This window comes from Colletotrichum gloeosporioides (assembly GCF_011800055.1).
Source record: "Colletotrichum gloeosporioides strain Lc1 chromosome Unknown consensus_88, whole genome shotgun sequence".
Lineage (NCBI taxonomy): Eukaryota > Fungi > Ascomycota > Sordariomycetes > Glomerellales > Glomerellaceae > Colletotrichum > Colletotrichum gloeosporioides.
The window spans coordinates 45115-66702 of NW_025544733.1; the positions used below are offsets into that span (position 1 = coordinate 45115).

Sequence of the window (21588 nt, forward strand, 5' to 3'; positions counted from 1 at the left end):
TGAAAAAGAGTGTAGATGGATGGTTGAAGTTGAAGTTGAGATGGTGAAACTTGACAGGTGCACTAAAGCACCTACTTTACCAGATGGAAGTTGCCATGCATCAAGTTCTGGGGGGCGCTCCTTCCTCCCTGCCGGCACTCGCTTAGGTACATAGTACGGATAGTGGCTCCAGTGGTGGCCGGTGGCCGGTGGCCGGCGGTCGGCTCCGACAGGCTGAGGTGCGGAGGTAACAGCCACCCGCCCCGCGTTTTCGGAGCTGCAAGTTGCCCTTTCGAGCCTTTTGCGGACCTCTACGGATACTTCTCCATCAGTGTTTGTGTTTGATACTGGCCACTTTGCATCTTTTTCTTGGCCAATCGCGATTTCCTCGGGGCCGTTAAAAGACTTCGTGATTGGCTTCCACTGAACCGGAACCTTTCCCACTAACGCGCTCCTCTCAGCTTTCATCACATCATCCAGCTCCACCATGTCCACGACTCCGTTCCCGGTCCCCAACGCCACGGTGCCCTACTGGCGATCGCAACTCCACAAGCTTGACAGCTATCAGAGCTCTGAGACGTTGCCAGCAGAGCAAGACATCGTCATCATCGGCGCAGGGTACACTGGGACATCTCTAGCCCATTACCTCCTCGACGGCCTCGATGACTCCTCCCGGCCATCCATTACCATCCTCGAAGCCAGACAAGCTTGCTCGGGAGCGACGGCTCGCAATGGCAAGTTACGTCCTCAAGTGCAATAGCCCCACACTAACACCAAGCAGGCGGTCATGTGAGACCCGACCTCTATCAAGGCCTTCCTGGTCTGATTACGAAGTACGGGCAAGAGGCAGCTGACGAGATGGCCTCGTTTGAGCTTGCCAACCTCCATGCCGTCAGAGATCTCGTCAAAGAGAAGAAGATTGACTGCGACTTCAGAGTGACTACCTCCATGGCTGTTCTCAGAAAGGATGAGCACGCCCTGCCGTTCAAGAAGGGAATCGATGAGCTGCTTCAGCTAGGATCACCAACTGCCAAGCTCGTTCACACCGTCGAGGGCAAGGCAGCCGAGACGTTTTCCGGAGTCAAAGACGCCACCACAGCGTTCGCTTTCGAGGCCGGCTCTATTTGGTATGGTCCCGTCAGAGACGTCTTCAAGAGAGAACCACGTTGACCCTTGCAGGCCCTACAAGTTTGTCATGTCCCTCCTGTCACAGGCCGTCAGCAAGGGAGCCCAGCTTCACACGCATACTCCCGTCACCCAAGTATCCGACACCCAAGACAACGGGTTCTGGACGGTGACCACCCCCAGAGGTGCCATTAGAGCCAGGACCGTTCTCTTTGCATCCAACGCGTACACCTCCTCGCTGCTTCCCCAGTACAAGGACCGCATCATCCCAGCTCGGGGGATCTGCAGCCATGTGGCCGTCCCAGAAGGCACGCATCCTCCGCATCTTCCTTCGACCTACTCCCTTCGTCACGGTCCCGGCCTGTACGACTACCAAGTCACTCGACCGGATGGGAGCATCATCGTGGGTGGCGCCAGGACGGAGTTCTATCCGAAGCGCCTCGATCAATGGTACAATGTCTGGGATGACTCAAGTTTGATCGAGCCTGCTGCCACGTACTTTGATGGCTACATGCAGAGAAACTTCCACGGCTGGGAAAACAGCGGAGCCAAGGTCGACAAAGTCTGGACAGGAATCATGGGGGTAAGCGCTTCTCAATGACGTCGCAAATTCGACCGAGAACTGACGAGACGCAGTACACAAATGACCAGCTGCCCCACGTTGGTGCAGTCCCATCCAAACCCGGGCAGTACATCGCCGCAGGGTTCAACGGCCACGGAATGGCCTTCATCCTTCTAACGGCCAAGGGGCTGGCAAAGATTGTTCGAGATGGCGTGCCCTTCTCCCAGTCCGGAGTCCCGCGGCTGTTTGAGACGAGTGAAGCCAGACTTCAGCGAGACGAGAACGAACTTCTTGCATAGTCAAATTTTCAGCACGAAATGACTACCAGATCTGGTCCCTGTCGCAAGAAGATCTTCCGACTCTTGCAGATTCCGGACATTAACCTGTTGTGGAGAAGAGACGAACCTGCGTGGCTGTCAGGGGGGCAGATGACAAAGTCGCGGCTGCCAATGACAAACTCGTCAAAAGCTCGGTCAGGCGCTGCATGAACGCGGCGCATCAGCAGATGCCGAACCATCCTCTTCCGGGTCCGGCCGAACCCCTGTTCCCCTCGGTGGATCGATCGGACCATGAGCTACGCCTGCAAGGCTGAGATTGTAGGATTCGGGCGCAGCCATCAAGCAGGGCGACAGCTCCAACGGCATCTGTCAGAAAACGGCCTCGTGGGGCCGGGGGTGGATGGAACGAGAAGGATCTTCTGTGCAGGGCGCTTGTGGACTGTCGTCTTTTGTTTACTGGGTCGTCGCTACTGGGTCGTCGCATTTGGACCATCTACTTTTTTGGAGTGTTCGTGCCAAGGCGAGCGTGCATGTCACTCATGTTGGTCCTAGAACCATTCCATGATCTTCCGGGTATGAGATGGTTCATGTACTTTTCATTCATAAGTTCGTCACACTATGTAATTAACCCTCGCCATCCCTCGGCGATTTTCTGACGTCTCGTATGCACGCCCCTCATTACTCGTGTTGTTTTAGCCTATCCGACGTGATAGCCACCACTGATTACCATTATATCGAATTACTAAAGGCGAGGTTAGCTACGGCGCAGCATGTTTGGGTAGGGGCTGGTCAACTTACAATGTCGATCCATCTGGCCATCCACTTGTTGACAGCGGCCTTGGCCTCGTCGACGAGACCGAGCTCGAGGAGCAGCTGCACAGAGCCACGGATGCCGGACTCGAGAGCCGAGGAGATCCAGGCGTGCGTGTAGGAGGTGTGCTCGCCGATGAAGATCATCTGCATCAGTGTTAGTCCAAGTCAAAGGATTTTCAAAACGGGGCTGGTCACTCACGTTGTCGTACGTCTTAAAGTACTCGGGAATGTACAGCTGGTGCTGGCCAGCAACGGGGCTGACCCAGGAACCGCTCTCGAGGGGGTCGAGCACCCAGCAGCGACGGTTGTAGTTGCCGGTGTACAGCTCGCGGGTGTTCTCGCCGTGGATCTCGACCATGGCGTCGAGGACGTACTGCACGTGCTCCGCCTCGGAGACGGACGCCCAGCGGTGGCCCCAGTCGCCGGAGATGTAGCTGGCGAGCATCGTCGCCTTGCCGGTGCCGTTGATGTTGTAAGAAGGGTAGCAGGTGGAGCCGATGCCCGGGATGTCGGAGGTGGTGCTGCAGCCGCCGACGATGGGGTTTTCGTAGTGCTCCCAGAAGCGCTCGGAGAACTCGAGGGCGACCTTGCAGGCGCTGGTGTAGGGGAGCTCCTTGATGGCGTTGGAGATGGTCAGGGGCAGGGAGGGGAGGCGCCACTTGCGGATGATGGAGAAGGGGACGGCCATCAGCGCGTAGTCGTAGGAGGCATTCTGGAACGTCTTCTCGGTGAAGTTGTTGCGCCACTGGAGGTTGACTTTGGAGTCCTCCGTGAACTGCACGCGCTCGATCTTGCGATCCATGGTGGTCACATCGTCGACGAGAGGGTGGAAAGACAGGGGCAGACGGCTAAGTCCACCGTCGATGGTCCTGTAGGTCGCGGCCTCGAAGTACATGCCCTCGTAGAGGGTGTCCCAGAAGGAGGTAGCGGAGTACATGCCGAGGGCGTCGGTGGAGTTGAGGGAGCCCTTAAGGTAGTTCACCATGAAGGCGTACTCGGACCAGGTGTCGCCGCCCAGGCCATTCAGGCCGTTGCGAACCCACTCGCCGTGGGCCTTGTACATGTTCTTCGCCATGGCGACAGAGAAATCGCTGCCGGGCATGTACTTCTCCTCCTCCGCGGAGAGAGCATTGGTGGCATCGTCGTAGACGGTCGCGACGGCGAGCGAGGAGTTGGCGGAGATCTGGGCGAGAGTAGGGGGCAGACCGTTGGCGAGCTTGATGCCGTTCTTGTAAGACAGGCCGTTGACGTTGGACTGGATCCAGGGGATGAAGTCGACGCTGAGGTTCTTGTCGTGGTTGTTGAGCTCGTTCATCTCGGCGGCGAGCTGGAAGACGAGCTGGTGGTCAGAGATGTTGTAAGTGGCGTTGGTCTTGGGGTCGACGTAGGTCTCGGGGAAGCGCATTGGGCCCATCTCCTGGTAGGAGTAGTCAAAGGGGCCGCCGGAGAGGTACTCGGTGTGCACACGACCGCCGAGGCGCTGGCCGGCCTCGATGATGCTGATGTTGGTCATGCCTGCTTGAGACAGGACGAGGTAGGACATGAGTCCCGCCATACCGGCGCCCACGATGGCGATCTGCTTAGACTTGGCGGCGTCAACGTCCACGGCGGCAGGCTCCTTGTCCTTAAGGAGGTTAACACCCTCAAACCAGGCGCCGAGGGTATCGAAGCCAGTCTCGTTGCTCATGTGGATGGCTGGGCTGGTGTCAGTGTTTGAGTGGGATCGAGGGTAGTGGGCAAGGCTTACATCTCTTGGCAGCACGACGCTTCCAGCTGTGGTGAAGCGTCTGAGGCTCACTTCGGCCAACCAAGGAGCCGGAAACACTCCAAGCGGAGATACAGTCGTCAGAGTGGGCATCCTCGGGGAGGACCCAGACGAGGCGCTGGGAGTCGCGGACCTCGGACTTGACGATGGTATGGTGAGCATCGTCAAGAGAGACGCCGCGGCAGGATCCGTAAGTGAAGGTGACGGATCCATCAACGGGCTCTTCGATCGTCAGATGAATGTTGGAAACACGAGAAGTCACGGCGTGACGAGTCTCGAGCTTCAGGGGGAGACCAGAAGCAGCCGCGAGGGCGCTTCCGGCGACGAAGGAGAGGAGCCACCGAGACATTGCGAGATCAGAGGACCGAGTTGAGGCTGTCCAGGTAAGATTGGCGTGAGGAGAAGGGGTCTCTGGATATCTTCATGTTGGTGATACGCCCGCTGGTTTTTATAGACCTGCGATTACTATGTCGTCGATCCAGATGCCCGGGCCGGGACCGGTCTATGGACGTCTCTGTCCGACGCGCAAGACTCGCCGAATCACCACGGACAACAGCCTTGGAAGTGACCTGATCCATGAACATCACAATATTGGTCATCGAACACTTACGTGAGGCGGTGTCGGCTTGCGCAGCTTCGCAGGCTTACAGCAAACATCATCAAGATTCGCCTCGGACAGACAAAGAACCCATCCCATCGGAGAGTTTCCCGGTCGTTCAACTTAGCCTGAAGAAGCAGGTGCGAAAGAAATTCCATGTCGATTCTCCTAGAGAGCTCCACGGCTCACCATGTGGTGGCCATGCAGTTTGACGTTGCACAGAGCAGTCGTCGGGCGCGAGGGTCCCGAGTCATTGGGTGTGGTGTCTTATCTGTGGAGGCGGCGCAGGGCGGGAAGATAGGAACGGTTCCTTACCCTTCTTTACCCCGGTGGCGGGGCGATATCCCATCTGTCCCCGTCCTCTTGGCCTCCGGGTGCCGCAGTGGGGGAAACAAGGTGGACATGGGATGGAGAAGTTGTTTCTTGGGCATCGGTAGCGGGTTGTCGTCTGCGCCCTTTCGCCCTTTCGGCGCTCATTGTGGGAACGCAGCGGCGTGCGATGTAGAGAAACTGGGGTCGGAGTGTTGGTTCACCGGCTCTCTCCGAGACGTTGCGATAAGACAAACAAACATGTTGGTATATGTCAGCAAGAAGGCCGATGAGCGGCAGCAGCGATTCGTCGAGGTTTTGCAAAGAGACCTGGAGAAGAAGTGTTACATGATGATGACGGTCAGCAATTCGTAGATTGTCCCGCGTGTGTGCGCCCTGTGAGATTTGATAGACATGCAGGATGTTATGTTGTTAGATAGGGCGCGTACATCATCGAATGAAGCACCCCCCATATGCCTGAGAATGCCCTTGGCATCATCCTCCTGTCGCAAATGCGAGAAGCCCGTCAGACGGTATCCCATGTGTCCCGTTCGGTGTTCAAAAACCAGCTAGGACGCCGAGATGACACTTGTGACATCTCCGAGCAATTGACCGCGGGATGCAAATGCTCTCCGGTAACGGCTGATCCTAGAGGTGAATGGATATGCCCATCAGCTCCATCTGCAACTGAGCCGGCCCGGTTGTCAATATTTAATCAAAAATACAACGTAGTTTGACCCAGAAACAAGAAAGAATGCCTCTAAAGGAAGCTTTTGGCGACGCGAGATAAGCACAAATGCCGCACTTGCTGGACGGCAGGCAAAGAGAGAGACGGGAGCCACTGGCAACAGGCTGGAGTGAGTGCCGGACTCCACAAGAACATGTAATTGGTCGAGATAGCCAGTCCCGAATCCCACGGGTAGAGATAAGAGATGCGTCAATTAGTCTCGGCATGTGGGCGGGGCGGCAGCTGGTTGGAAGGTCCAAGAAGAAGCAAACAGACAAGAAAAAAGACCGCTTCACTTGAAGAGGTTGTGAAGTTGAGGCATCACCACAAACGACATGACATCGACGTCTGGTGTTTCCCAGAGTTTCGGGGGCCAATGTGTGTTTAAAGTGCATCAGGGTTGTGACGGCGCAAGGGTCGAAAGTTACTGAGGTGCCTTTGGGCTCAATGGCATCATGAGCAGCCAATTGAAGGCCCGGAATGACAAATGTCTCCGTGCGGCATTCTCCACAGCTGTAGAGTGCCGAGAGATTTGGAGATTGAGCTGAGGAGAAGCTGCTGCAGCACGGCTTTGCGGCTCTGCAACTCAAATCACATCATCCGCCAAACCCCCTTTCAGACGGTAGACCTGCCTTCGCAGATTCTGGGGTAACTTACGCCCGCAACTCTGCGCCCGCAAGATCGCACCCTTAAAGCAACCCCCAGTGAGCATCTCGGGCGTCACAGCAGGCGCAGGAACTGCTGCAAGAGCTCTGTCTGTCTGTCTGTCTGTCTGTCCAGCTGAGCCAAGCCCCGACCCGACGAGGCGGATCGCCTGAGTGAACCATGGCTGAAGCCGCCGGTGCAACTGCGACGGAGACCCCGCCTTGGTGGGCAGCGTTTCCTGCCCCAAAAGCCAAGTCTTTGGAAGTCGAGGCCGACGAGGTGATGGCGTTGCTTGAGGCTAGAGCTGCAGCTGGGCCAGATAGTCCCCGCGACTTTCTGCTCGTGGACGTACGCAGGAACGATTGGGAGGGCGGCACGATCTCAACGTCGATCAACTTCCCCGCCCAGACTCTGTACCAGACAAGGCCCGTCATCCATGAGTTGTGTAAGCAAGCTGGTGTCAAGCGAGTTATATTTTATTGCGGTGAGTAGCAATCCGCTCTAATCGTCTCTGTCCACAATACACACCACACACTCGTTAAGACCCCTCCCCCCCTTCTGAAGCCGTTGCACAGGTAGCAGCAACGGACGCGGCCCACGCTCTGCGAACTGGCTGCAGGATTACTTTGATGACGTTGGCGAGACCGCTGTGCAGGCCGTCATCCTCAAGGGCGGCATCAAGAGCTGGGTACGCAAGTACGGCGGCCGCATGATGGATTGGTATGACGGGAAAGCCTGGGCCGATCTTGCCAAGTGAGTTTCGCCGCATGGGAGCCCGATATCTGAATTTCATCAAATGGCAGCTGCGGCGGTCGTGGTGGTTCGCATTGAATGTGACATTTGCTGGTATCTAGCCATATTTCATCCCCGCACCTTTGTCTTGGAACCAAATGCATCTTTTTGTGCCGTCATAACGCCGAAGTGTAAAAGCCCCGCAAAAGCATTTCGTGGAAGTCGACCGTCGGGTCGTTAGGGATTCTAACCCCTCTGCTGGCGGTCGTCGCCGCCGATTCTCTCGAGTGCCTCCAGCATGACGACCGAGTTACCGCGGATGACCTAGGTGAGGTTAGTATTGGAAGAGCACATCCGACGTAGGAAGCGGGATACGTACGACCATGCCTAGCCTGACCTTCTCGCCGCCCTCCTTCTCCTCGACCGCCTCGTCCAGAACAATATTCAGGAAGACCTATGGAGCTTGTTAGCTCGGAACTCCAAACGAAAGAACCAGGAGTGTCGTACATCGTAGCCTCGGAGAACACCGATAACCTTGCGGCTGCCGTTCAATTGGACGAACAGTCTCTTGTCAAGGTACTGCGATAAACGTTAGCGATCATGATCCAGGACAGAAGGGGATGAGCCGATAGAGGAGGTGCCAACGTAGGCACTCTCCATTAATCTGGTTGTACGTCGTACAAGTCCGGAGACTCGGGAATGTCCGTGAGGAAAATGGGCCTCCGTACCTTCTTCAGCTCGGGCTGCGCGGGCGCCATCTTGTGCTGTCTGTCTCTGAGGTGTGGATGGGTTGGATGTGGGTGATGTCAATCGAGGCGCGAAATGGACTTTGCGACGCGACGAAGCTCTCGATGCTCTGTCTGCATGCCGAGGGGAGCCTGGCCTGGGCGGTGTCGAAATTTGGGTGGGTCACGTGGCGATAAGAAAGCTTATCTGCGCGTTCTCAAGGTGAGGTTCCCAAGCACCTGAGCGGCCGCAAATTATTGGAGCTTCAACACCTTCAAAATTCTACCGAAATTACATCATCTGTCAGGATGAGCTCGTTCACGCCAAAGAGGAAAGCCCGTGTGATCAAAGTCCACGACGAAGAGGATGACAATGCGTCAAAAAGCTCGCCGGAGCCAGTGAAGGATGGTGAGTCTGCAGTCCCCGTCCAGAGACGATGCGCTGATGCCGTTCGCAAGGCTAATGGGGTGGCAGACGGTGCACCGATAGCAGTAAAGTTCACGCGAAAGCCATTTCGACAGAGCGGCCTGCGAAAGAGCATCAACTTCAGCGAGGTCGACGACTCCAATGGTGGCGCTGCGATCAGCGACTCTGGCAAGTCCAAGGGCTCGGCGGGCTCGGCGCAACAGGACGACGACGAGGATGACGGCCCCGTGGTGATCCGTCCGACGGTCAGCCGTTCCGGGTCTCTGAAGCAGAAGAAACGCCAGTCTTCGTCGAGACTGTCGTTTGGTGGTGCCCAGGGCGGCGGTGACGATGGGGAAAAGACGGAGTACACCACACCCAAGAAGGCCACCCTGGGATACGCAGCTTTGGAGAACAGCGCGATCAAGAACCGTCTGCCGATGCGCTCCTTCCGCGACGAGGAAGAGGACCGGCCGAGATACAGCAAGGAATACCTGGACGAGCTACAAAACTCGACGCCCAACACGCCGCAGAACCTTACGTCCCAGCGCGTGCACAACGACGACGAGATGGACCTGGATGCATCTGAACTCGAGGGGGCACTGATTGTAAACTCGGACGAACTAGGCTCGCGCCCTCAGCAGACGAACATCCTTACCGACGTGGAGATCCAAGAGCGCAAAGAGCGCAGGGCACGATTAGCACAGGAGCAGTCTGGCGACGACTTCATTTCTTTCGACGACGATGAGGGTGGGGCTTCACTGCGCAAGAAGAAGGCCGACACCCGGCTTGTGCCCGAGGACGAGGATCTGGGTGAAGGGTTCGACGATTTTGTCGAGGACGGTGGGCTGTCACTAGGTAGAAAGGCCGAGAGGGAAGAGAAACTCCGCCGGCGGCGCGAGATGGCTGAGCAGATAAAGATGGCCGAGGGCGACTCTGGTGATGAATCAGACGCCTCGGAGGCGGAGCGGCGTGCGGCGTTCGAAGCAGCGCAGACGCGCTCTGGCATGGATGGTTTGGAGAAGCCTCAGACCAACCCGGCCGAGCACCTTCTGCAGGTACCACCCAAAATTACGCCGTTGCCGGACCTGTCAGAGTGCCTGTCGAGGTTGCAGATGACAATGCGGGCCATGGAGCTGGAGTTGGCAGACAAGACGAAGCGGGTGGAGGAACTGAGGCAGGAGAAGCAAAGCATCTTGGCCAGAAAGGATGAGGTGCAGGAGCTTCTCAACGAGGCTGGGCAGAAGTATACCAGCGCGGTCGGGACGTCATCTGCCGCGGAATCTGCTGCACAGTCGCCAGCAAGACAGATCACGAACGCTGGCGCCAGCGAGTTAAGGGTAGAGAGGGGGCTGGAGAGCCTGGGAACGACACCGAGTGAGCGCCCGGATCCAGATGACCTGGGTTAGTTGGGTTACGTACGTGCACCTAGCAAATTAATGATACCCAAAATAGACTGCTTTCATGGAAACATTGCTTCAATTCTTTGATTGTCTAAGAAATAACCTCTCCATAAACAGAGAGAAATGTCCTGCCAATGCCAACGCCGCGTGAGAATACACCTATGGTACAGACTACCACTTGCCAATTATAAGCACAGTCACTACACTCATTCCAATCCACCTTGAACTCGCAAAGCCTTGTCGTCGATGGTTTTACTTCGATCTGGAGACGCCAGCACCGATGACGCCAGGAAGCGGCTCCTCGCCGACGTTGAAGAGGAGGGAGATGGCGAAGTAGAGGGTGCCAATCAAAGCGATACCGAAACCAGTGAAGAGCCAGAAGGGAACGCTAACGTCAACCTTGCTGCAAGCAGGTCCGCCCCAGTGAGTGACGCTGCCAGTCTTGTTGGACTTGGTGGACAAGCAGGCGCAGGCAAAGCAAGTGCCGGTAGACTGGCCATCGGCCTTCTGATACTTGTTGACGCACTCGCCGTGGCCAGAGCAGTTCCTGGTGTCCTTGACACAGGCGTCGGCCGATGAGAAGCATGAGGGGATGCTGCCGCGCTTGATCTCGCCGGGGAAGGGGGTGGCGCTCTCGGCGGGGCTCGTGGGCGCGGGCTTGTCCTGCTTGTCGGACTCGGTCTTCATGACGGACTCAACCTGGCGGCGGCGAAGCTCCTCGGGCTTGGAAGACCAGTGACGAATCTGAGAGTTGCGGGAGGACTCGGGCATAGCAACGAGGATAGTCTCCATCTCGCCGTTCTGGGCCAGCTGGCGGAGGAGGGAAGCGTTCTCGGAGAGGGAGGTGATGATGGAGGAGTCCTGCGAGTCCATTGGCATTAGCATTTGGGCATCCATTATAGCGGTTGAGTTATTAAATTACCTTCTTGACGTCGTATCTGACGACGGACGACTTGCCACTCCAGCACTCCTCGGCAAAGGGGTTGATGGCCTTGTCGAACTTGCAGCCCTTCGGAGTGACGCCGACGTTCTGGAAGTCGTTGGCCAGCAGCAGTGTGTTGGCAGCGGCGGAGGGTGCGTCGCCGACCCTGAAGCTGGGTCCAGCACCCATGGACTTTTGAAGCGTCTTGGCATCATCGCCAGTGATGCCCTCGAGCATGACAACAAGCTGGGACGGGTTGGTGGAGACAGCGTTGCTGAACAGACCCTGCGGCGACAGGCCGAAGTCGTTCAGGTAGTTGACTGCCTTCTCGCTGGACATGGTCTCGGGGAGATCCCAGGTGCCATGCTGGCCCTCGGGAGACAGACGCTGGAGGAGGATGAGGCGGGCAATCTGTCGTGGTAATGATGGGATGTCGGAACTGGAGGTTGAGGTCTGCTTCGATTGCAGGAGATATACGTCAGCGGGCTGGTCGGAGGACAGCGCGGTCGCGACGCCAGCCAGGGCTGTCGCAAGCCCAACGGAGACCTTCATGATGTCGAACGCGGTGGATGGGGCTCGGGGATGGATTCGACGATGGGGTGTTGTTGACTGGTGGGCGAGCTTGATGCTGCAGGTGGCTGCTATCTCCAAGGCCAAAGCTGCGTCGAGTCGGCACGTAAGTCGACGGGAGCTGTCGCAGCACGTCCCAGGTGCCTGTCTGGATCCATTGGCTCGACCCCGTGGCGGGATCAAGGTGGCTAGTGCTGTCGGCTAAACCATTTATCCGACGGTGGCTTGGCCTCTTGAGGTGCCTGGGGTCGAGAGAAGTGGAGCAGGGGTCGTGCTGCCCATCAATGAGGGTGCCCCGTGCATGCTGAGAAGCCACACTGTCTGCTGCGCAATCGGCAGGCATCTTTCAGGGGCGCCGATGCACTGGCGGGGTGAGGGGCGGGAACCAACAAACACTGTGCGCCGACATGCATCTAGAACTCCGGCCGGGAACCTGAGCGGAGACACTGCACTGGGTCGGCAACTTGGTGGCAGCAAGACACAGAGAGCCGCGCAGCGCAGCCGCAGCGGTTGTTCAGTTTGATGTTGGAGACGCCTCGGGCTGCCGTTGCCTCTGGAACAAACAACAGCCAAAAGCTGCATTCGAGTCGCGGCAAACCACGTCAGCCTTGCTAGAAGTGCCGCGCCGTCTGTGTCACTTCTTTCATCCTCTTGTTCGCATTACTACACGGTCGTCTGCCTGCCGTCCCGTCACTTCCATCCCATCCCACCTCCGCCGGGCAACCCACGTCGATTCGCATCAGTCATCGCAGCCACCCAACCTTCGTCCGTCTCCCCCGACTCCGATTTCCCGACTGGTCCATCGCTGCACGAGAGGGATATCCTTTTGCTACCGAACCTACCACGGCCGCCGTCGCTCGGCGTGCCCCTCTGAATACACGATGTGGCGCTTCTTCAGGCCACGCGCCAGCACTCTCGCTGCTCGGGCGCTCGCCCCGAAGGTCCAAGGCCAACAGACCATCGTCGTCCAGAGGGTGAAGGTTACAAAGTCTCGATTCAGGGCCAGGTGCGCACCCGTTCCTTCCGTTGCCGTTGCTCCATCAGACCCCAGCTGACTTACTACCAGGTCATTCTTTCTCGGCGCAGGCATCTCGCTCGCCTGTTGGCAAATGTACTGGTCGACCGTCCTCAACCCGTTCTTCCGACATGTCGACCGCGAATACGAGAGTCTTTCGGCCGCTGAAAAGAAGGCGCTAGATGAGGAGATGGATGAGGAGACCGAGCCATGGTTTATTCCCTTCCCGTTTACTACGAAACAAGTCAGCCAGCCGCCGTACAAGGGCACCGACCCGGAGTGGCGACAATACGTGAGGGTCAGCAAGGATAAGGAGCTGCAAAACCACATACGGAGTATGGATGATAGTCCGACTAGGATCGCGATAGATGCTGACTCTGGTGTACAGCTGACCTGGCCCACTGGGTGCGAAGCGCTGTTGAGAGGCACCCTACCTTGACGGCAAGGTGTGGCAATGTGGTGAACCTGCGGAGATATTGGCTGGACATAGATTTTCCATACCGTCCGCCCCCAGTATACTACTCTTCTGGGTACGTTGTGCTCTGGTTTATACCCTAGACAGATATGCCCCGTACTGACACGGCGCAGTTTGCTGATGCAGGATGATGGACTTTACTGGTCAACTCAACCGGTCGACTCTTTAACAGTGAACAGGCTGCGCAAGATTCTCTGGCCAGAAGCCATGACACTCTCGACATGGGCCTTCACGTCGGCTCTGGTGAAGCAGCACTTCGAGGGCATCTCTCGAGCGCTCGGTTTCGAGCCTAGCAAGCCGATGTCGCCGTTCCCGTCATTACCCGGCGGCAATGTGCAGCAGGCCAAATCTGAAGGGCCGCTGCCCTCAGCTAACAGACAGACCCCGGACGGAACTCCTGCAGAGAACGCCTCCCACGATGTCAGTAAGACTTCTGACTCACGACAATCTGGAGAACCCGAGAGCGGCGGCAGGACCAACTTCGTCAGGGATACAGCCATGTCTCACATCGAAGGCATGAAGCAGATCACTGATGGCCCTGCCCGCGAGTTCAGAAAGAAACTGGCACAGTCATGGAAGCCTACCCGATCTTATCCTCCGCGAGGCTGCATCCTGGTGTCCGGCTTTGTCGAGATCGAGCTGCCCAGGGGCTTCGTCGTTATTGACGTTTGGGGCCACTGGAATCCCAAAACGGAAAAGTTCGAACCCAGATCGACCTACATGATACTCAGAAGAATACAAATGAAGCAACAAGCCCCCGCTCGGGGCTGAGCAGACTATACAAAGGCATCTTTTTGCATATTGGCGGCGTTGGGTTAGCGGTGAGCATTTTATTATCTTGGGGTGTCGTCGGCATCGGTTTGGTGGCATGAAAACACCAGCGATTATCCGATTGGGGTTGGGCAGGTCTGCCAGACCTTTCCAAGGCGAACCTGCATTCCATACAATGATGGAGTAAGCGTTCTTCTATTCATTATCAGAGATACCATAGATTGCGTGAGGCGGAACGGTTTCGGGGGTTCAAAAGTCCTCTCACAATTCCTTGCTCATAAATTTGCTCACGCCTAGTTTTCTTGGCTTCTACCGTGCGTCTCTGTTTGCTGGTGGCATTTCATGTCTGTGATCTTCTCCTGGTGCCTCGACCACCCCCGCCCCATCCATTTCATACAGATGTCGCCCTTCCAGCTCTTTCACGCCTGTGTACTTTTCCGAAGTAACTTCGCCGTGCACCTCTGCTTTGGTTTTCTTTGCGTGGCGCCGGTAAAACCAAACCGCCGCCAAAAGGGCTAGACCCGCAACAAATACACCAACTCCAACCCCAATGCCCGCAATCGCGCCGACACTGAGGCCCGAAGAAGGTTCATCGGGTGTGTCTGTTGATGTCTCTGCCGGCGCGGTTGCAGCCGCAGTGGCAAATCCGTCACTCGTGCTCGTCGCGTCATGGCTTGGGGAGCTTGTCGTCGTCGTAGCTGTTGCCGCCGCCGCTGTCGCCGTCGTCAAAACCTGGCCCACAGCGTTGCCAACCGTCGCGGCAGGGAGCTTGAAGACAGCCGTCGAAGTACTGCAGCACCGTGTCTTTTCCCGGTCCGACTCGCAGCAGTATTCCGCCTCCGCGCCGTACCCCTGCCGGTCACACTCCCACACTTGGACGCCGCTGCTGCGGAAATCGTAGGCCGAGGAGTTGTCCGGGGAATCTTGGTCTTGGTATGCGTTCAGCTACGTCGTGTCTCGGTGGCGAGGGAAGGGGGCTTCTTACTCAAGAGACACTGCTTCGGGCACAGGTCGCTGGTCCACTGCGGGTCGGTACACGTCCCGCGGGCGTAGCTATTTCCGCTGCTAGATGTCGTGTCGTCGAGGAGGCAGAGGCCGTTGGATAGACACGCTTTCGATGAGCCGCAGCACATGCTCACTGGGGCGGAGACGTTGCATGGCACGTCGGTGCTCTGTCTGCCGTTGGGAAAGTAACAGAGGAGCTGGGCCGTGGCCAGTTGCAGTGCTGCAACGACGACGAGAGTGCCGCTTGCCAACATCGTTGAAGTTGTTTTTCTGGTGCCAATGGACGGATCAGGAACCAAATGGAAAGGAGTTCTGGAAACATGGAACTTGACAGATGTGAAAGAGGATTCGGCGGCAGATTTAATCGATGGATGTTCACCCCGCACCAGTATAAGGCTGGTGGGAATGACACCACGATCCCACTCTAGTTGGGTCTGGTGCGACTTCCGAATGGTCCTTCAAGTTAATTAAAGATCAGACTTCACGTTGATGCAGGGATTCAGCAAACCGACGGTCTGTCATGGGCGTTTCTTGGCTAATTTGGTGGCTGAACCCCCTTCCTGCGCATGGCGCTAAGGCGGGAGAGGCAAAATCGAAGTTGAGGGCCCGCTAGCTTCTCAGCCCAATATCTGTCAATGTGGGATTCTCCTTCGTCAACCTGCGAATCTCTCAGGAGGGGAACAGAGTTATCATAGAAAGATAGGGGAGAATAGACCGCATCAATCAAAACGTCTCTTGCGTCACAACTCGATGAGCACTGGGGCTGGCTCTTTTCAATACGGTAACGGACTTCAACTCATGAAAATCAGACACGCGATAGTTCACATGGGAGAACAAACCGCTGTCCCGAATTTGGCGTGAGAAGCGAGCAATATCAGCGTAAAAGTCATCTGGGAAGACGAATCATGATCCGCGGCCACCACCACAGATACCAAAATGGTGTTCAACTGTACGATGCAAGGCAATTAAGCTTATTTTGACGCCCATGTGCAGGTTGTTTTTGGCTTGTTGCATTAGTGTCGGCTATCCACCTCGCTGATGTGCGTTACGGCTGCGGTGCTTCACTGCCTTTCCACTTAAAGAAAAGACAGGCTTCCGATCAGAGAGGTGCCTGTTTCCTTTCCAGGCGTCTTGATCCAATGCAAAATGCTGACCTTTTATTCAAGAAAGAAGTTGCGGTGCGGAGATGCGTGAGGAAGGACCAAAGCGCACGATGCCACTGCCCCAATGAGGCCTCAATCAACCCGCAACGTGGATGAGGCCAAACGACCTCCACTGTCAGCAGCCGCCATTCGACTCACACGGCGACATAACAAACCTTCGACAAGCGGCCTCAATGTTTTCGCCCATTATTTAACGTCCAGTCTTCTTCCAGTGTCCATTATCCGTCTTCCATCTTCTTGTCAGCAGGCTCTACCCTCCATTCATCAACGAACATCGCCAAAGACATCCCAACCACGCTTCTCATAATAGTTGGCGCTCCCTGTATACTCGCTTTTATCGTCTTTTTCGTCGTCGTCCGTCGTCGTTGTCCCCTATCTTCGTCTGCTGTCGTCGTTTGCTGTCGTCATGGCGTCACAGGCCCATCTCCGACAACGCCTTCTGCAGGATATCGCTGAGCTTCAACGCGAACCCTATCCCCGGATTTCTCTTCGCACGAGAGATGAGGATCTTGAAACAGCTTGCCTGGTTGTCCAGGCCGAGGGTTGGATGCCGATTCACATGACCATCGAGTTTGGAGACCGATACCCTCTTGTCGCCCCCAGAATCAAGATGGACACGAAGATGAACCATCCCAACGTCTTCAGCTCGTATATTTGCGCGTCCATTCTTAACACATCCGAGGGATATACGCCCGCGTACACCCTCAAGGGCATCGCTATCCAGATGCTGAGCTTCTTCAACAGCGAGAACGTCGAGCAGATATATACTGGTGCGAAGTACGGTCTCAAGCACTTTCGGCAAGAGAGCTTGGCCATGAAGCAGACTTTCGTCTGTTCCCGCTGCGATTTCGACGGCACGCAGACTAAAGCGGATATTAGGAGACTTCGCCGGTATGCCACAAAAGCGCAGCCCCCAACCGAAGACATCCAGACGGAGCAAGAAAGACACCAGCAACTTCAGTGCACCCTCTCCAAGCTGCCGGACGAGTTGATCTTGGACACTCTCGAGAGTCTTGACTTTGAGGAGCTGATTGCGTTCTCCCACGCCTGGCCAAGGGTCGCTAGAATTATCGCAGATTTTGACCTGATTCGCCTGCGGGAGCTTCAATGCTTCTTTTCCAAAAGGAACTTCCAGAACGCGAAGCTCGGCGTGGGAGTCGAAGTATTAGGCCAGGGGAAGCGTTCAATCGAATCCGAATTCGACCTAATCTCTCAAGAAGCCTTCCTCGATCTTGGCATCCGCCTATCCGTCCACAACCTCCGCTTTCAATATTGGCTTCCGCTTCCCATTTCACGCCGGCACTGGAGATGCGTCAAAGAGGACGTCCCTCCCGTCTTGGATGCCATTGCAGGCAAGGCGAATCTGCCAAGTCGGTCTTCTGTCGACGTTCTTGCAGCCTTCATGAACGACATTGTGGTGCGACTCAACCAAGTTGAGGCAAAGTCGGCGCTGAGAAGGCCGTCACACGACTATGATAATGACCGGGTGAGCCGGAAAAGCACCCTTCGCCATGCGTCAGAGAAAGCGATAGAGTCCTATTTCCATCTGTACCACCTCCTTCTCTGCCTCGCCACGAGCGACGAATCGCTCGTGAGAGCCGCGAACGCCAAGATCCAGGACTTCATGAAGGGCCAAACCTCCAAGGAAGCCTGCCCAAATCTCGGCCATCTTCTCGTCTATCTACTCATCAGCGATGCAGCAATCACGGAGAAGATGCGCAAGGCCATTATTACAGAAGCTATCACGCGGAACGTTGTCTGGATGCTCGACAAGAGGGGTGCGAACAGGGCGGAACTCAGTTACCTGGAACCGGACAAGGTCTCGACATTCCGCCTACGCAAGACCTTCGAGGCAAGCCGGACATCATATCGCCTGTTGATGTTCTCCGAGCTTTTCCGTCGCATCGCCAGGCCATCCAACGAGAGGAGCCTGGTTGAGGTTCGGGATGAGCTGTTCGATCGCCACGGTGCGCCACCCCAAGGGGCTGCCCTCCAGTTGTCGACTGATGTCCGTCGCCTCCATGACATCGACAACTTCCACGACTTCTTCGGCGAGATGGGTATCGAGAACAAACCGAGCGCAGAGTGGTTCACCTCTCATTTGCGAGAGTGTGTGAGGAGCAGCATGGCAAGGGGGTACTCTGTGTGGGGTCTTCCGGCGACTACTGCGCTGGCTCTCAGACGTCAACTTGAGCCAAGTGTCGGTCTTTACGGTGACCAGTATGTGAAAGCTCCGCCAGCGGCTTCGAAACTGCAAGGCATCACCTTCTTCCCCAAGAAGAAAGGTCAGCAACGACAGGTTACTCGAAGATAGGAAGAGGGGCCAGGAGTTGAAGGCGCAAGGAGTTGGATGTGATACTCAGGAGATGATCCTTTTTTTATACCATGTAGCTTTCCAAGAGCTTTGCTATGCAGATAGTGTCCAACACACGTTCCCCTAATCCACACATCCTGCTGAGACACTCTGTTTTTTCTCATAAGTCCTGAAGCGACTTCGTTTCTTAATACTCGCTTCTGCTTTTGCTGTCGTCGTCGTCATCGTGATCATCATCTATTATTATCCTCTATTATTTTCCTATATCGTCGTTATCCTTCCTATTCTCGTGCTATCATCCTCATTAAATGATCAGGTACACTGAGGTTAAAGTCATAGGGAACGCTGCCCAAATAAGTAAGTCACACTGCCCAGCTAGTGAAATGGTTTTTCAATAAATCTTAATTCCTCAGTCAAATCTTCGTTACTCATCATCACTAGCGTGAGTAAGGTAACAAAATATATAAAGATATAAACAAAGAATTCAGTTATCGACAATAACGGTCTAAATATCAATTGCTGTGATTATATATCATTTAAATATCCACATGTGAAATAAAATGAAATACTCAAACATTAAAAGAGTTCCATCTGCCTGTTCTAGGCGTCTGTCGGGCAACCGGGCCTGAAGCTGGCTTCACCTTAGCTGATCCCACCGACTGGTGCCAGTTTGACCAGAAATTACAAGCATATGATCTCCATTATGATCCGATGATTTTTAGGGGCAGACCAGCATGTGAGGGAAAGGGGGCCAGCAGGAGACTTAGACATTAGAGGTGAGTGTCGGTCAGAGAATTAGGATAGTGTCGGTGAGTGTCGGTGGATCTCGGTAAGATTCGGTGAGAAAGTCTGCCTTCGGTCAGGCAGAATGTCTCTGTGCACGGACCACTTAAGCTGTTCAGGGTCTACCTCCCCACCCGCATCCCCCAGCTCTTCCCTCTTCCAACGTCACCTCGTCCTTCTCTCTTCTTCATCTTCGTCTGGTAGGACCACCCCGGCACAGGACTCGGCTGGAGTCCTAGCAGGACTCCGTGATACCTTCTCTCAACGTCAGGCATGCGCAGACACTCAATTTAGTAGATGCGCTTGCATTTCATTTCATTTCATTTCTGGGCCCAATGGTTTATTCCTCCCTTGACTTACAAGCAACATCGTGATGCTGTATTGGTGGCTCTGCATGCGTGCGGACACTACGAGCATCGACAACGTCGACGACCTCACTCACAATAGTATCCAATGCATCACTCCGAAGTCTTTTGGTACGGATTTACTCAATTCGTTAACTTTGCGATTTCCAGGCAGTTCCTTTCTGAAGGAATCGGTCAAGGATCATCATCTCCAACGCCCAGCGCCAGATCGATACCATCGTCACATTAGCCCAAACCGCCATCGGCTCAGCATGATGGCATAAGCTGGGCCATTTTCATCAACACAATTAGGGAAACAGCAAAAAATTCGCGAAACCCGTTGTCACCGGCTCCAAGCCACCACTCAATTCCTCAACGTCTTCCTCCGTCCCTCCACCCCAGACATATAAGCCAAGGCATCGTTCACTAAAGTGATGGTCAGTCGCAGATCCACTTATGAACACCAAAAGGTGAGATCGTGAGGTGCGGGGTAGTGCTTACGCTGCGAATCGACCCTCTCTCGACCAGCGAGGTACCACGTCTCGTTGACCCTGTCCTCTTCCCTCTCGTCGCCCAGACAGGGGAAGAATTGGACGTCTGTTGAGAGGGGAGCGAGGTCTGGTGTGCGAAGACGGGGGATGCGGGGTGCCCGTGGTGGGAGCGCTGCTTCGTAGGGTACCAGAGCGGGTTCCGGGACGTCGTCGGGGAAGAGGATGAAGTCGTCCTCGGGCGCAGCCAAGAAGTCCTTGGAGTCGAGTTCATCATCAAAGAGGGGAGCGTCGTGGAAGCGATGAGCCTGGGAGAGATGGGTGTCATGGTGGCTGTTGTGGTCACTCCATGACCCGATTGCGAGGAGGCTGCTCTCACTCCGGTCGCGTTTGTGCGATTTGCTGGTCCTCGGGGGTGTCCGGGGCTTCTTGCGAGGTCTCTGGGTGCTGTGGGAGTACTCCTCGGTCATGTGACCCGGGAGAAGGCCAGGCGAGTAAGGTTCTGAGTAGAACCCGCGTGGCGAGGGCTGGTTGAGCGATGTTGGTGTAAGCCGGCCGCGGGGGCTGAGGAGAGCAGGTGTGGTGGTGAAACGGTGAGGGGAACTGTTGCCCTGCGATGACGCCATGCTGTGGTCCATTTGAAGCGATTGACGATTTGGTGATCTGAGGAGCGGTGATTTTGTGGCCTCTGAGCGGGACGAGAGGGTGACGGGTGCGAGTGCCATTATTAGGTGAGCCCTGTCTACTGATGAGCATTGTGTAGTAGAGAGAGGAGAGTGTTCATTGTCATGATGGATGGTGATTACCTGGTGGTCTAAGTGGGAGTATGAGGAGGAGTGGTTGAGATGAGGTGGTGAGGGCCTCCAGTGAGGTGGGAAGCCCGGTGGAGGGGGAGGGGCAGCTCCAAGTGGTAGCTGAAGGGGATTGGTGGTGTTGAGTGGTCTGGGCAAGGTGCAAAGTGATGGCCAAAGTTGGTTTTGGGTGCCAGGAGAAAGTTCTCTGATAAAAGTGAAGAAGCCAGAGGAAGAGGGAGAGGTTGAGGAAAGGAGGGTGGTGGGATGCCAGCGGGTTTTATGTGGTGAGTGTCCCTGCTGCGCACTCTCCTCGGTCTGGACCAATGAGAGGGCAGGATTGCACTCACCCCCGTTGAGCACCTCGTCCCGACCCGACACACCTTGCCCTGCACTACCCTCCTCTTCCTTCTGATGGCATCCAAGTTGGTATCATCACCAAATCGGCCCTTTGGAGTTCACCGATTCAATGCACTTGCTCGCAGGGTTCAGGAGACGTCGTTGGATGATGCTGGAAGCTGTTGGTGAGCCTTGGAGTCAGCGTGTCGAGGCCAGTGGTGGTGATGGCTTCTTTTTATTTTTCGTTGTCAATCCCACCTTTGGTATTGTCCTTTATGCCTTTATGTGCTCTGGGGAGATGAATCATGCTGTTACGTCTCCTTTCACTCGTCTGGGTCGTGGCTGTCTTCTTGGTGTCCTCGGAGAACTGCAAGTCTGACAGATTCATTGCGGGCATTCTGACTTTTTGTCTTTGGCTTGAAGGGTCATATGAGAGGAATTTGAGTGATGGAATCGAATGGATGGCAATGCTCGTCAATTCTTGCATTTGATGGTGGTCCTCTGCGATGCCGTATGAAGTAGATACGGAAGATGTGGTGTC

At 55.6% G+C, this 21588-nt stretch overlaps 10 protein-coding genes across 10 annotated transcripts; 5 read left to right on the forward strand and 5 right to left on the reverse strand.

Moving 5' to 3' along the window:
• Window positions 1-466: 466 nt before the first annotated feature.
• GCG54_00001147 (uncharacterized protein) lies at window positions 467-1965 on the forward strand (the record flags this gene model as incomplete). The annotated part of the gene is made up of 4 exons (XM_045401271.1): window positions 467-722; window positions 761-1106; window positions 1159-1687; window positions 1741-1965. The coding sequence occupies 4 exons, from the start codon at window positions 467-469 to the stop codon at window positions 1963-1965; spliced, it is 1356 nt and encodes a 451-aa protein (XP_045258204.1).
• Window positions 1966-2733: 768 nt separating this feature from the next.
• Window positions 2734-4871, reverse strand: GCG54_00001148 (L-amino-acid oxidase; the record flags this gene model as incomplete). Its single annotated transcript, XM_045401272.1, has 3 exons — window positions 2734-2901; window positions 2957-4452; window positions 4505-4871. The coding sequence occupies 3 exons, from the start codon at window positions 4869-4871 to the stop codon at window positions 2734-2736; spliced, it is 2031 nt and encodes a 676-aa protein (XP_045258205.1).
• A 2110-nt stretch (window positions 4872-6981) lies between these two features.
• GCG54_00001149 (uncharacterized protein) lies at window positions 6982-7558 on the forward strand (the record flags this gene model as incomplete). The annotated part of the gene is made up of 2 exons (XM_045401273.1): window positions 6982-7285; window positions 7377-7558. 2 exons carry the CDS (start codon window positions 6982-6984, stop codon window positions 7556-7558), a joined length of 486 nt encoding a protein of 161 aa, XP_045258206.1.
• A 221-nt stretch (window positions 7559-7779) lies between these two features.
• Window positions 7780-8291, reverse strand: GCG54_00001150 (Small nuclear ribonucleoprotein G; the record flags this gene model as incomplete). The annotated part of the gene is made up of 4 exons (XM_045401274.1): window positions 7780-7857; window positions 7913-7987; window positions 8041-8112; window positions 8262-8291. The coding sequence occupies 4 exons, from the start codon at window positions 8289-8291 to the stop codon at window positions 7780-7782; spliced, it is 255 nt and encodes an 84-aa protein (XP_045258207.1).
• A 276-nt stretch (window positions 8292-8567) lies between these two features.
• GCG54_00001151 (uncharacterized protein) lies at window positions 8568-10073 on the forward strand (the record flags this gene model as incomplete). The annotated part of the gene is made up of 1 exon (XM_045401275.1): window positions 8568-10073. One exon carries the CDS (start codon window positions 8568-8570, stop codon window positions 10071-10073), a length of 1506 nt encoding a protein of 501 aa, XP_045258208.1.
• A 246-nt stretch (window positions 10074-10319) lies between these two features.
• GCG54_00001152 (uncharacterized protein) lies at window positions 10320-11541 on the reverse strand (the record flags this gene model as incomplete). Its single annotated transcript, XM_045401276.1, has 2 exons — window positions 10320-10928; window positions 10990-11541. The coding sequence occupies 2 exons, from the start codon at window positions 11539-11541 to the stop codon at window positions 10320-10322; spliced, it is 1161 nt and encodes a 386-aa protein (XP_045258209.1).
• An 899-nt stretch (window positions 11542-12440) lies between these two features.
• On the forward strand, window positions 12441-13820 carry GCG54_00001153 (uncharacterized protein; the record flags this gene model as incomplete). The annotated part of the gene is made up of 4 exons (XM_045401277.1): window positions 12441-12565; window positions 12626-12909; window positions 12963-13104; window positions 13163-13820. The coding sequence occupies 4 exons, from the start codon at window positions 12441-12443 to the stop codon at window positions 13818-13820; spliced, it is 1209 nt and encodes a 402-aa protein (XP_045258210.1).
• A 399-nt stretch (window positions 13821-14219) lies between these two features.
• On the reverse strand, window positions 14220-15079 carry GCG54_00001154 (uncharacterized protein; the record flags this gene model as incomplete). Its single annotated transcript, XM_045401278.1, has 2 exons — window positions 14220-14749; window positions 14806-15079. Coding segments are annotated over 2 exons (804 nt in total), but the record flags the coding sequence as incomplete, so codon positions are not given.
• A 1315-nt stretch (window positions 15080-16394) lies between these two features.
• GCG54_00001155 (uncharacterized protein) lies at window positions 16395-18302 on the forward strand (the record flags this gene model as incomplete). Its single annotated transcript, XM_045401279.1, has 1 exon — window positions 16395-18302. The coding sequence occupies one exon, from the start codon at window positions 16395-16397 to the stop codon at window positions 18300-18302; it is 1908 nt and encodes a 635-aa protein (XP_045258212.1).
• Window positions 18303-19883: 1581 nt separating this feature from the next.
• GCG54_00001156 (uncharacterized protein) lies at window positions 19884-20555 on the reverse strand (the record flags this gene model as incomplete). Its single annotated transcript, XM_045401280.1, has 1 exon — window positions 19884-20555. The coding sequence occupies one exon, from the start codon at window positions 20553-20555 to the stop codon at window positions 19884-19886; it is 672 nt and encodes a 223-aa protein (XP_045258213.1).
• Window positions 20556-21588: the final 1033 nt, after the last annotated feature.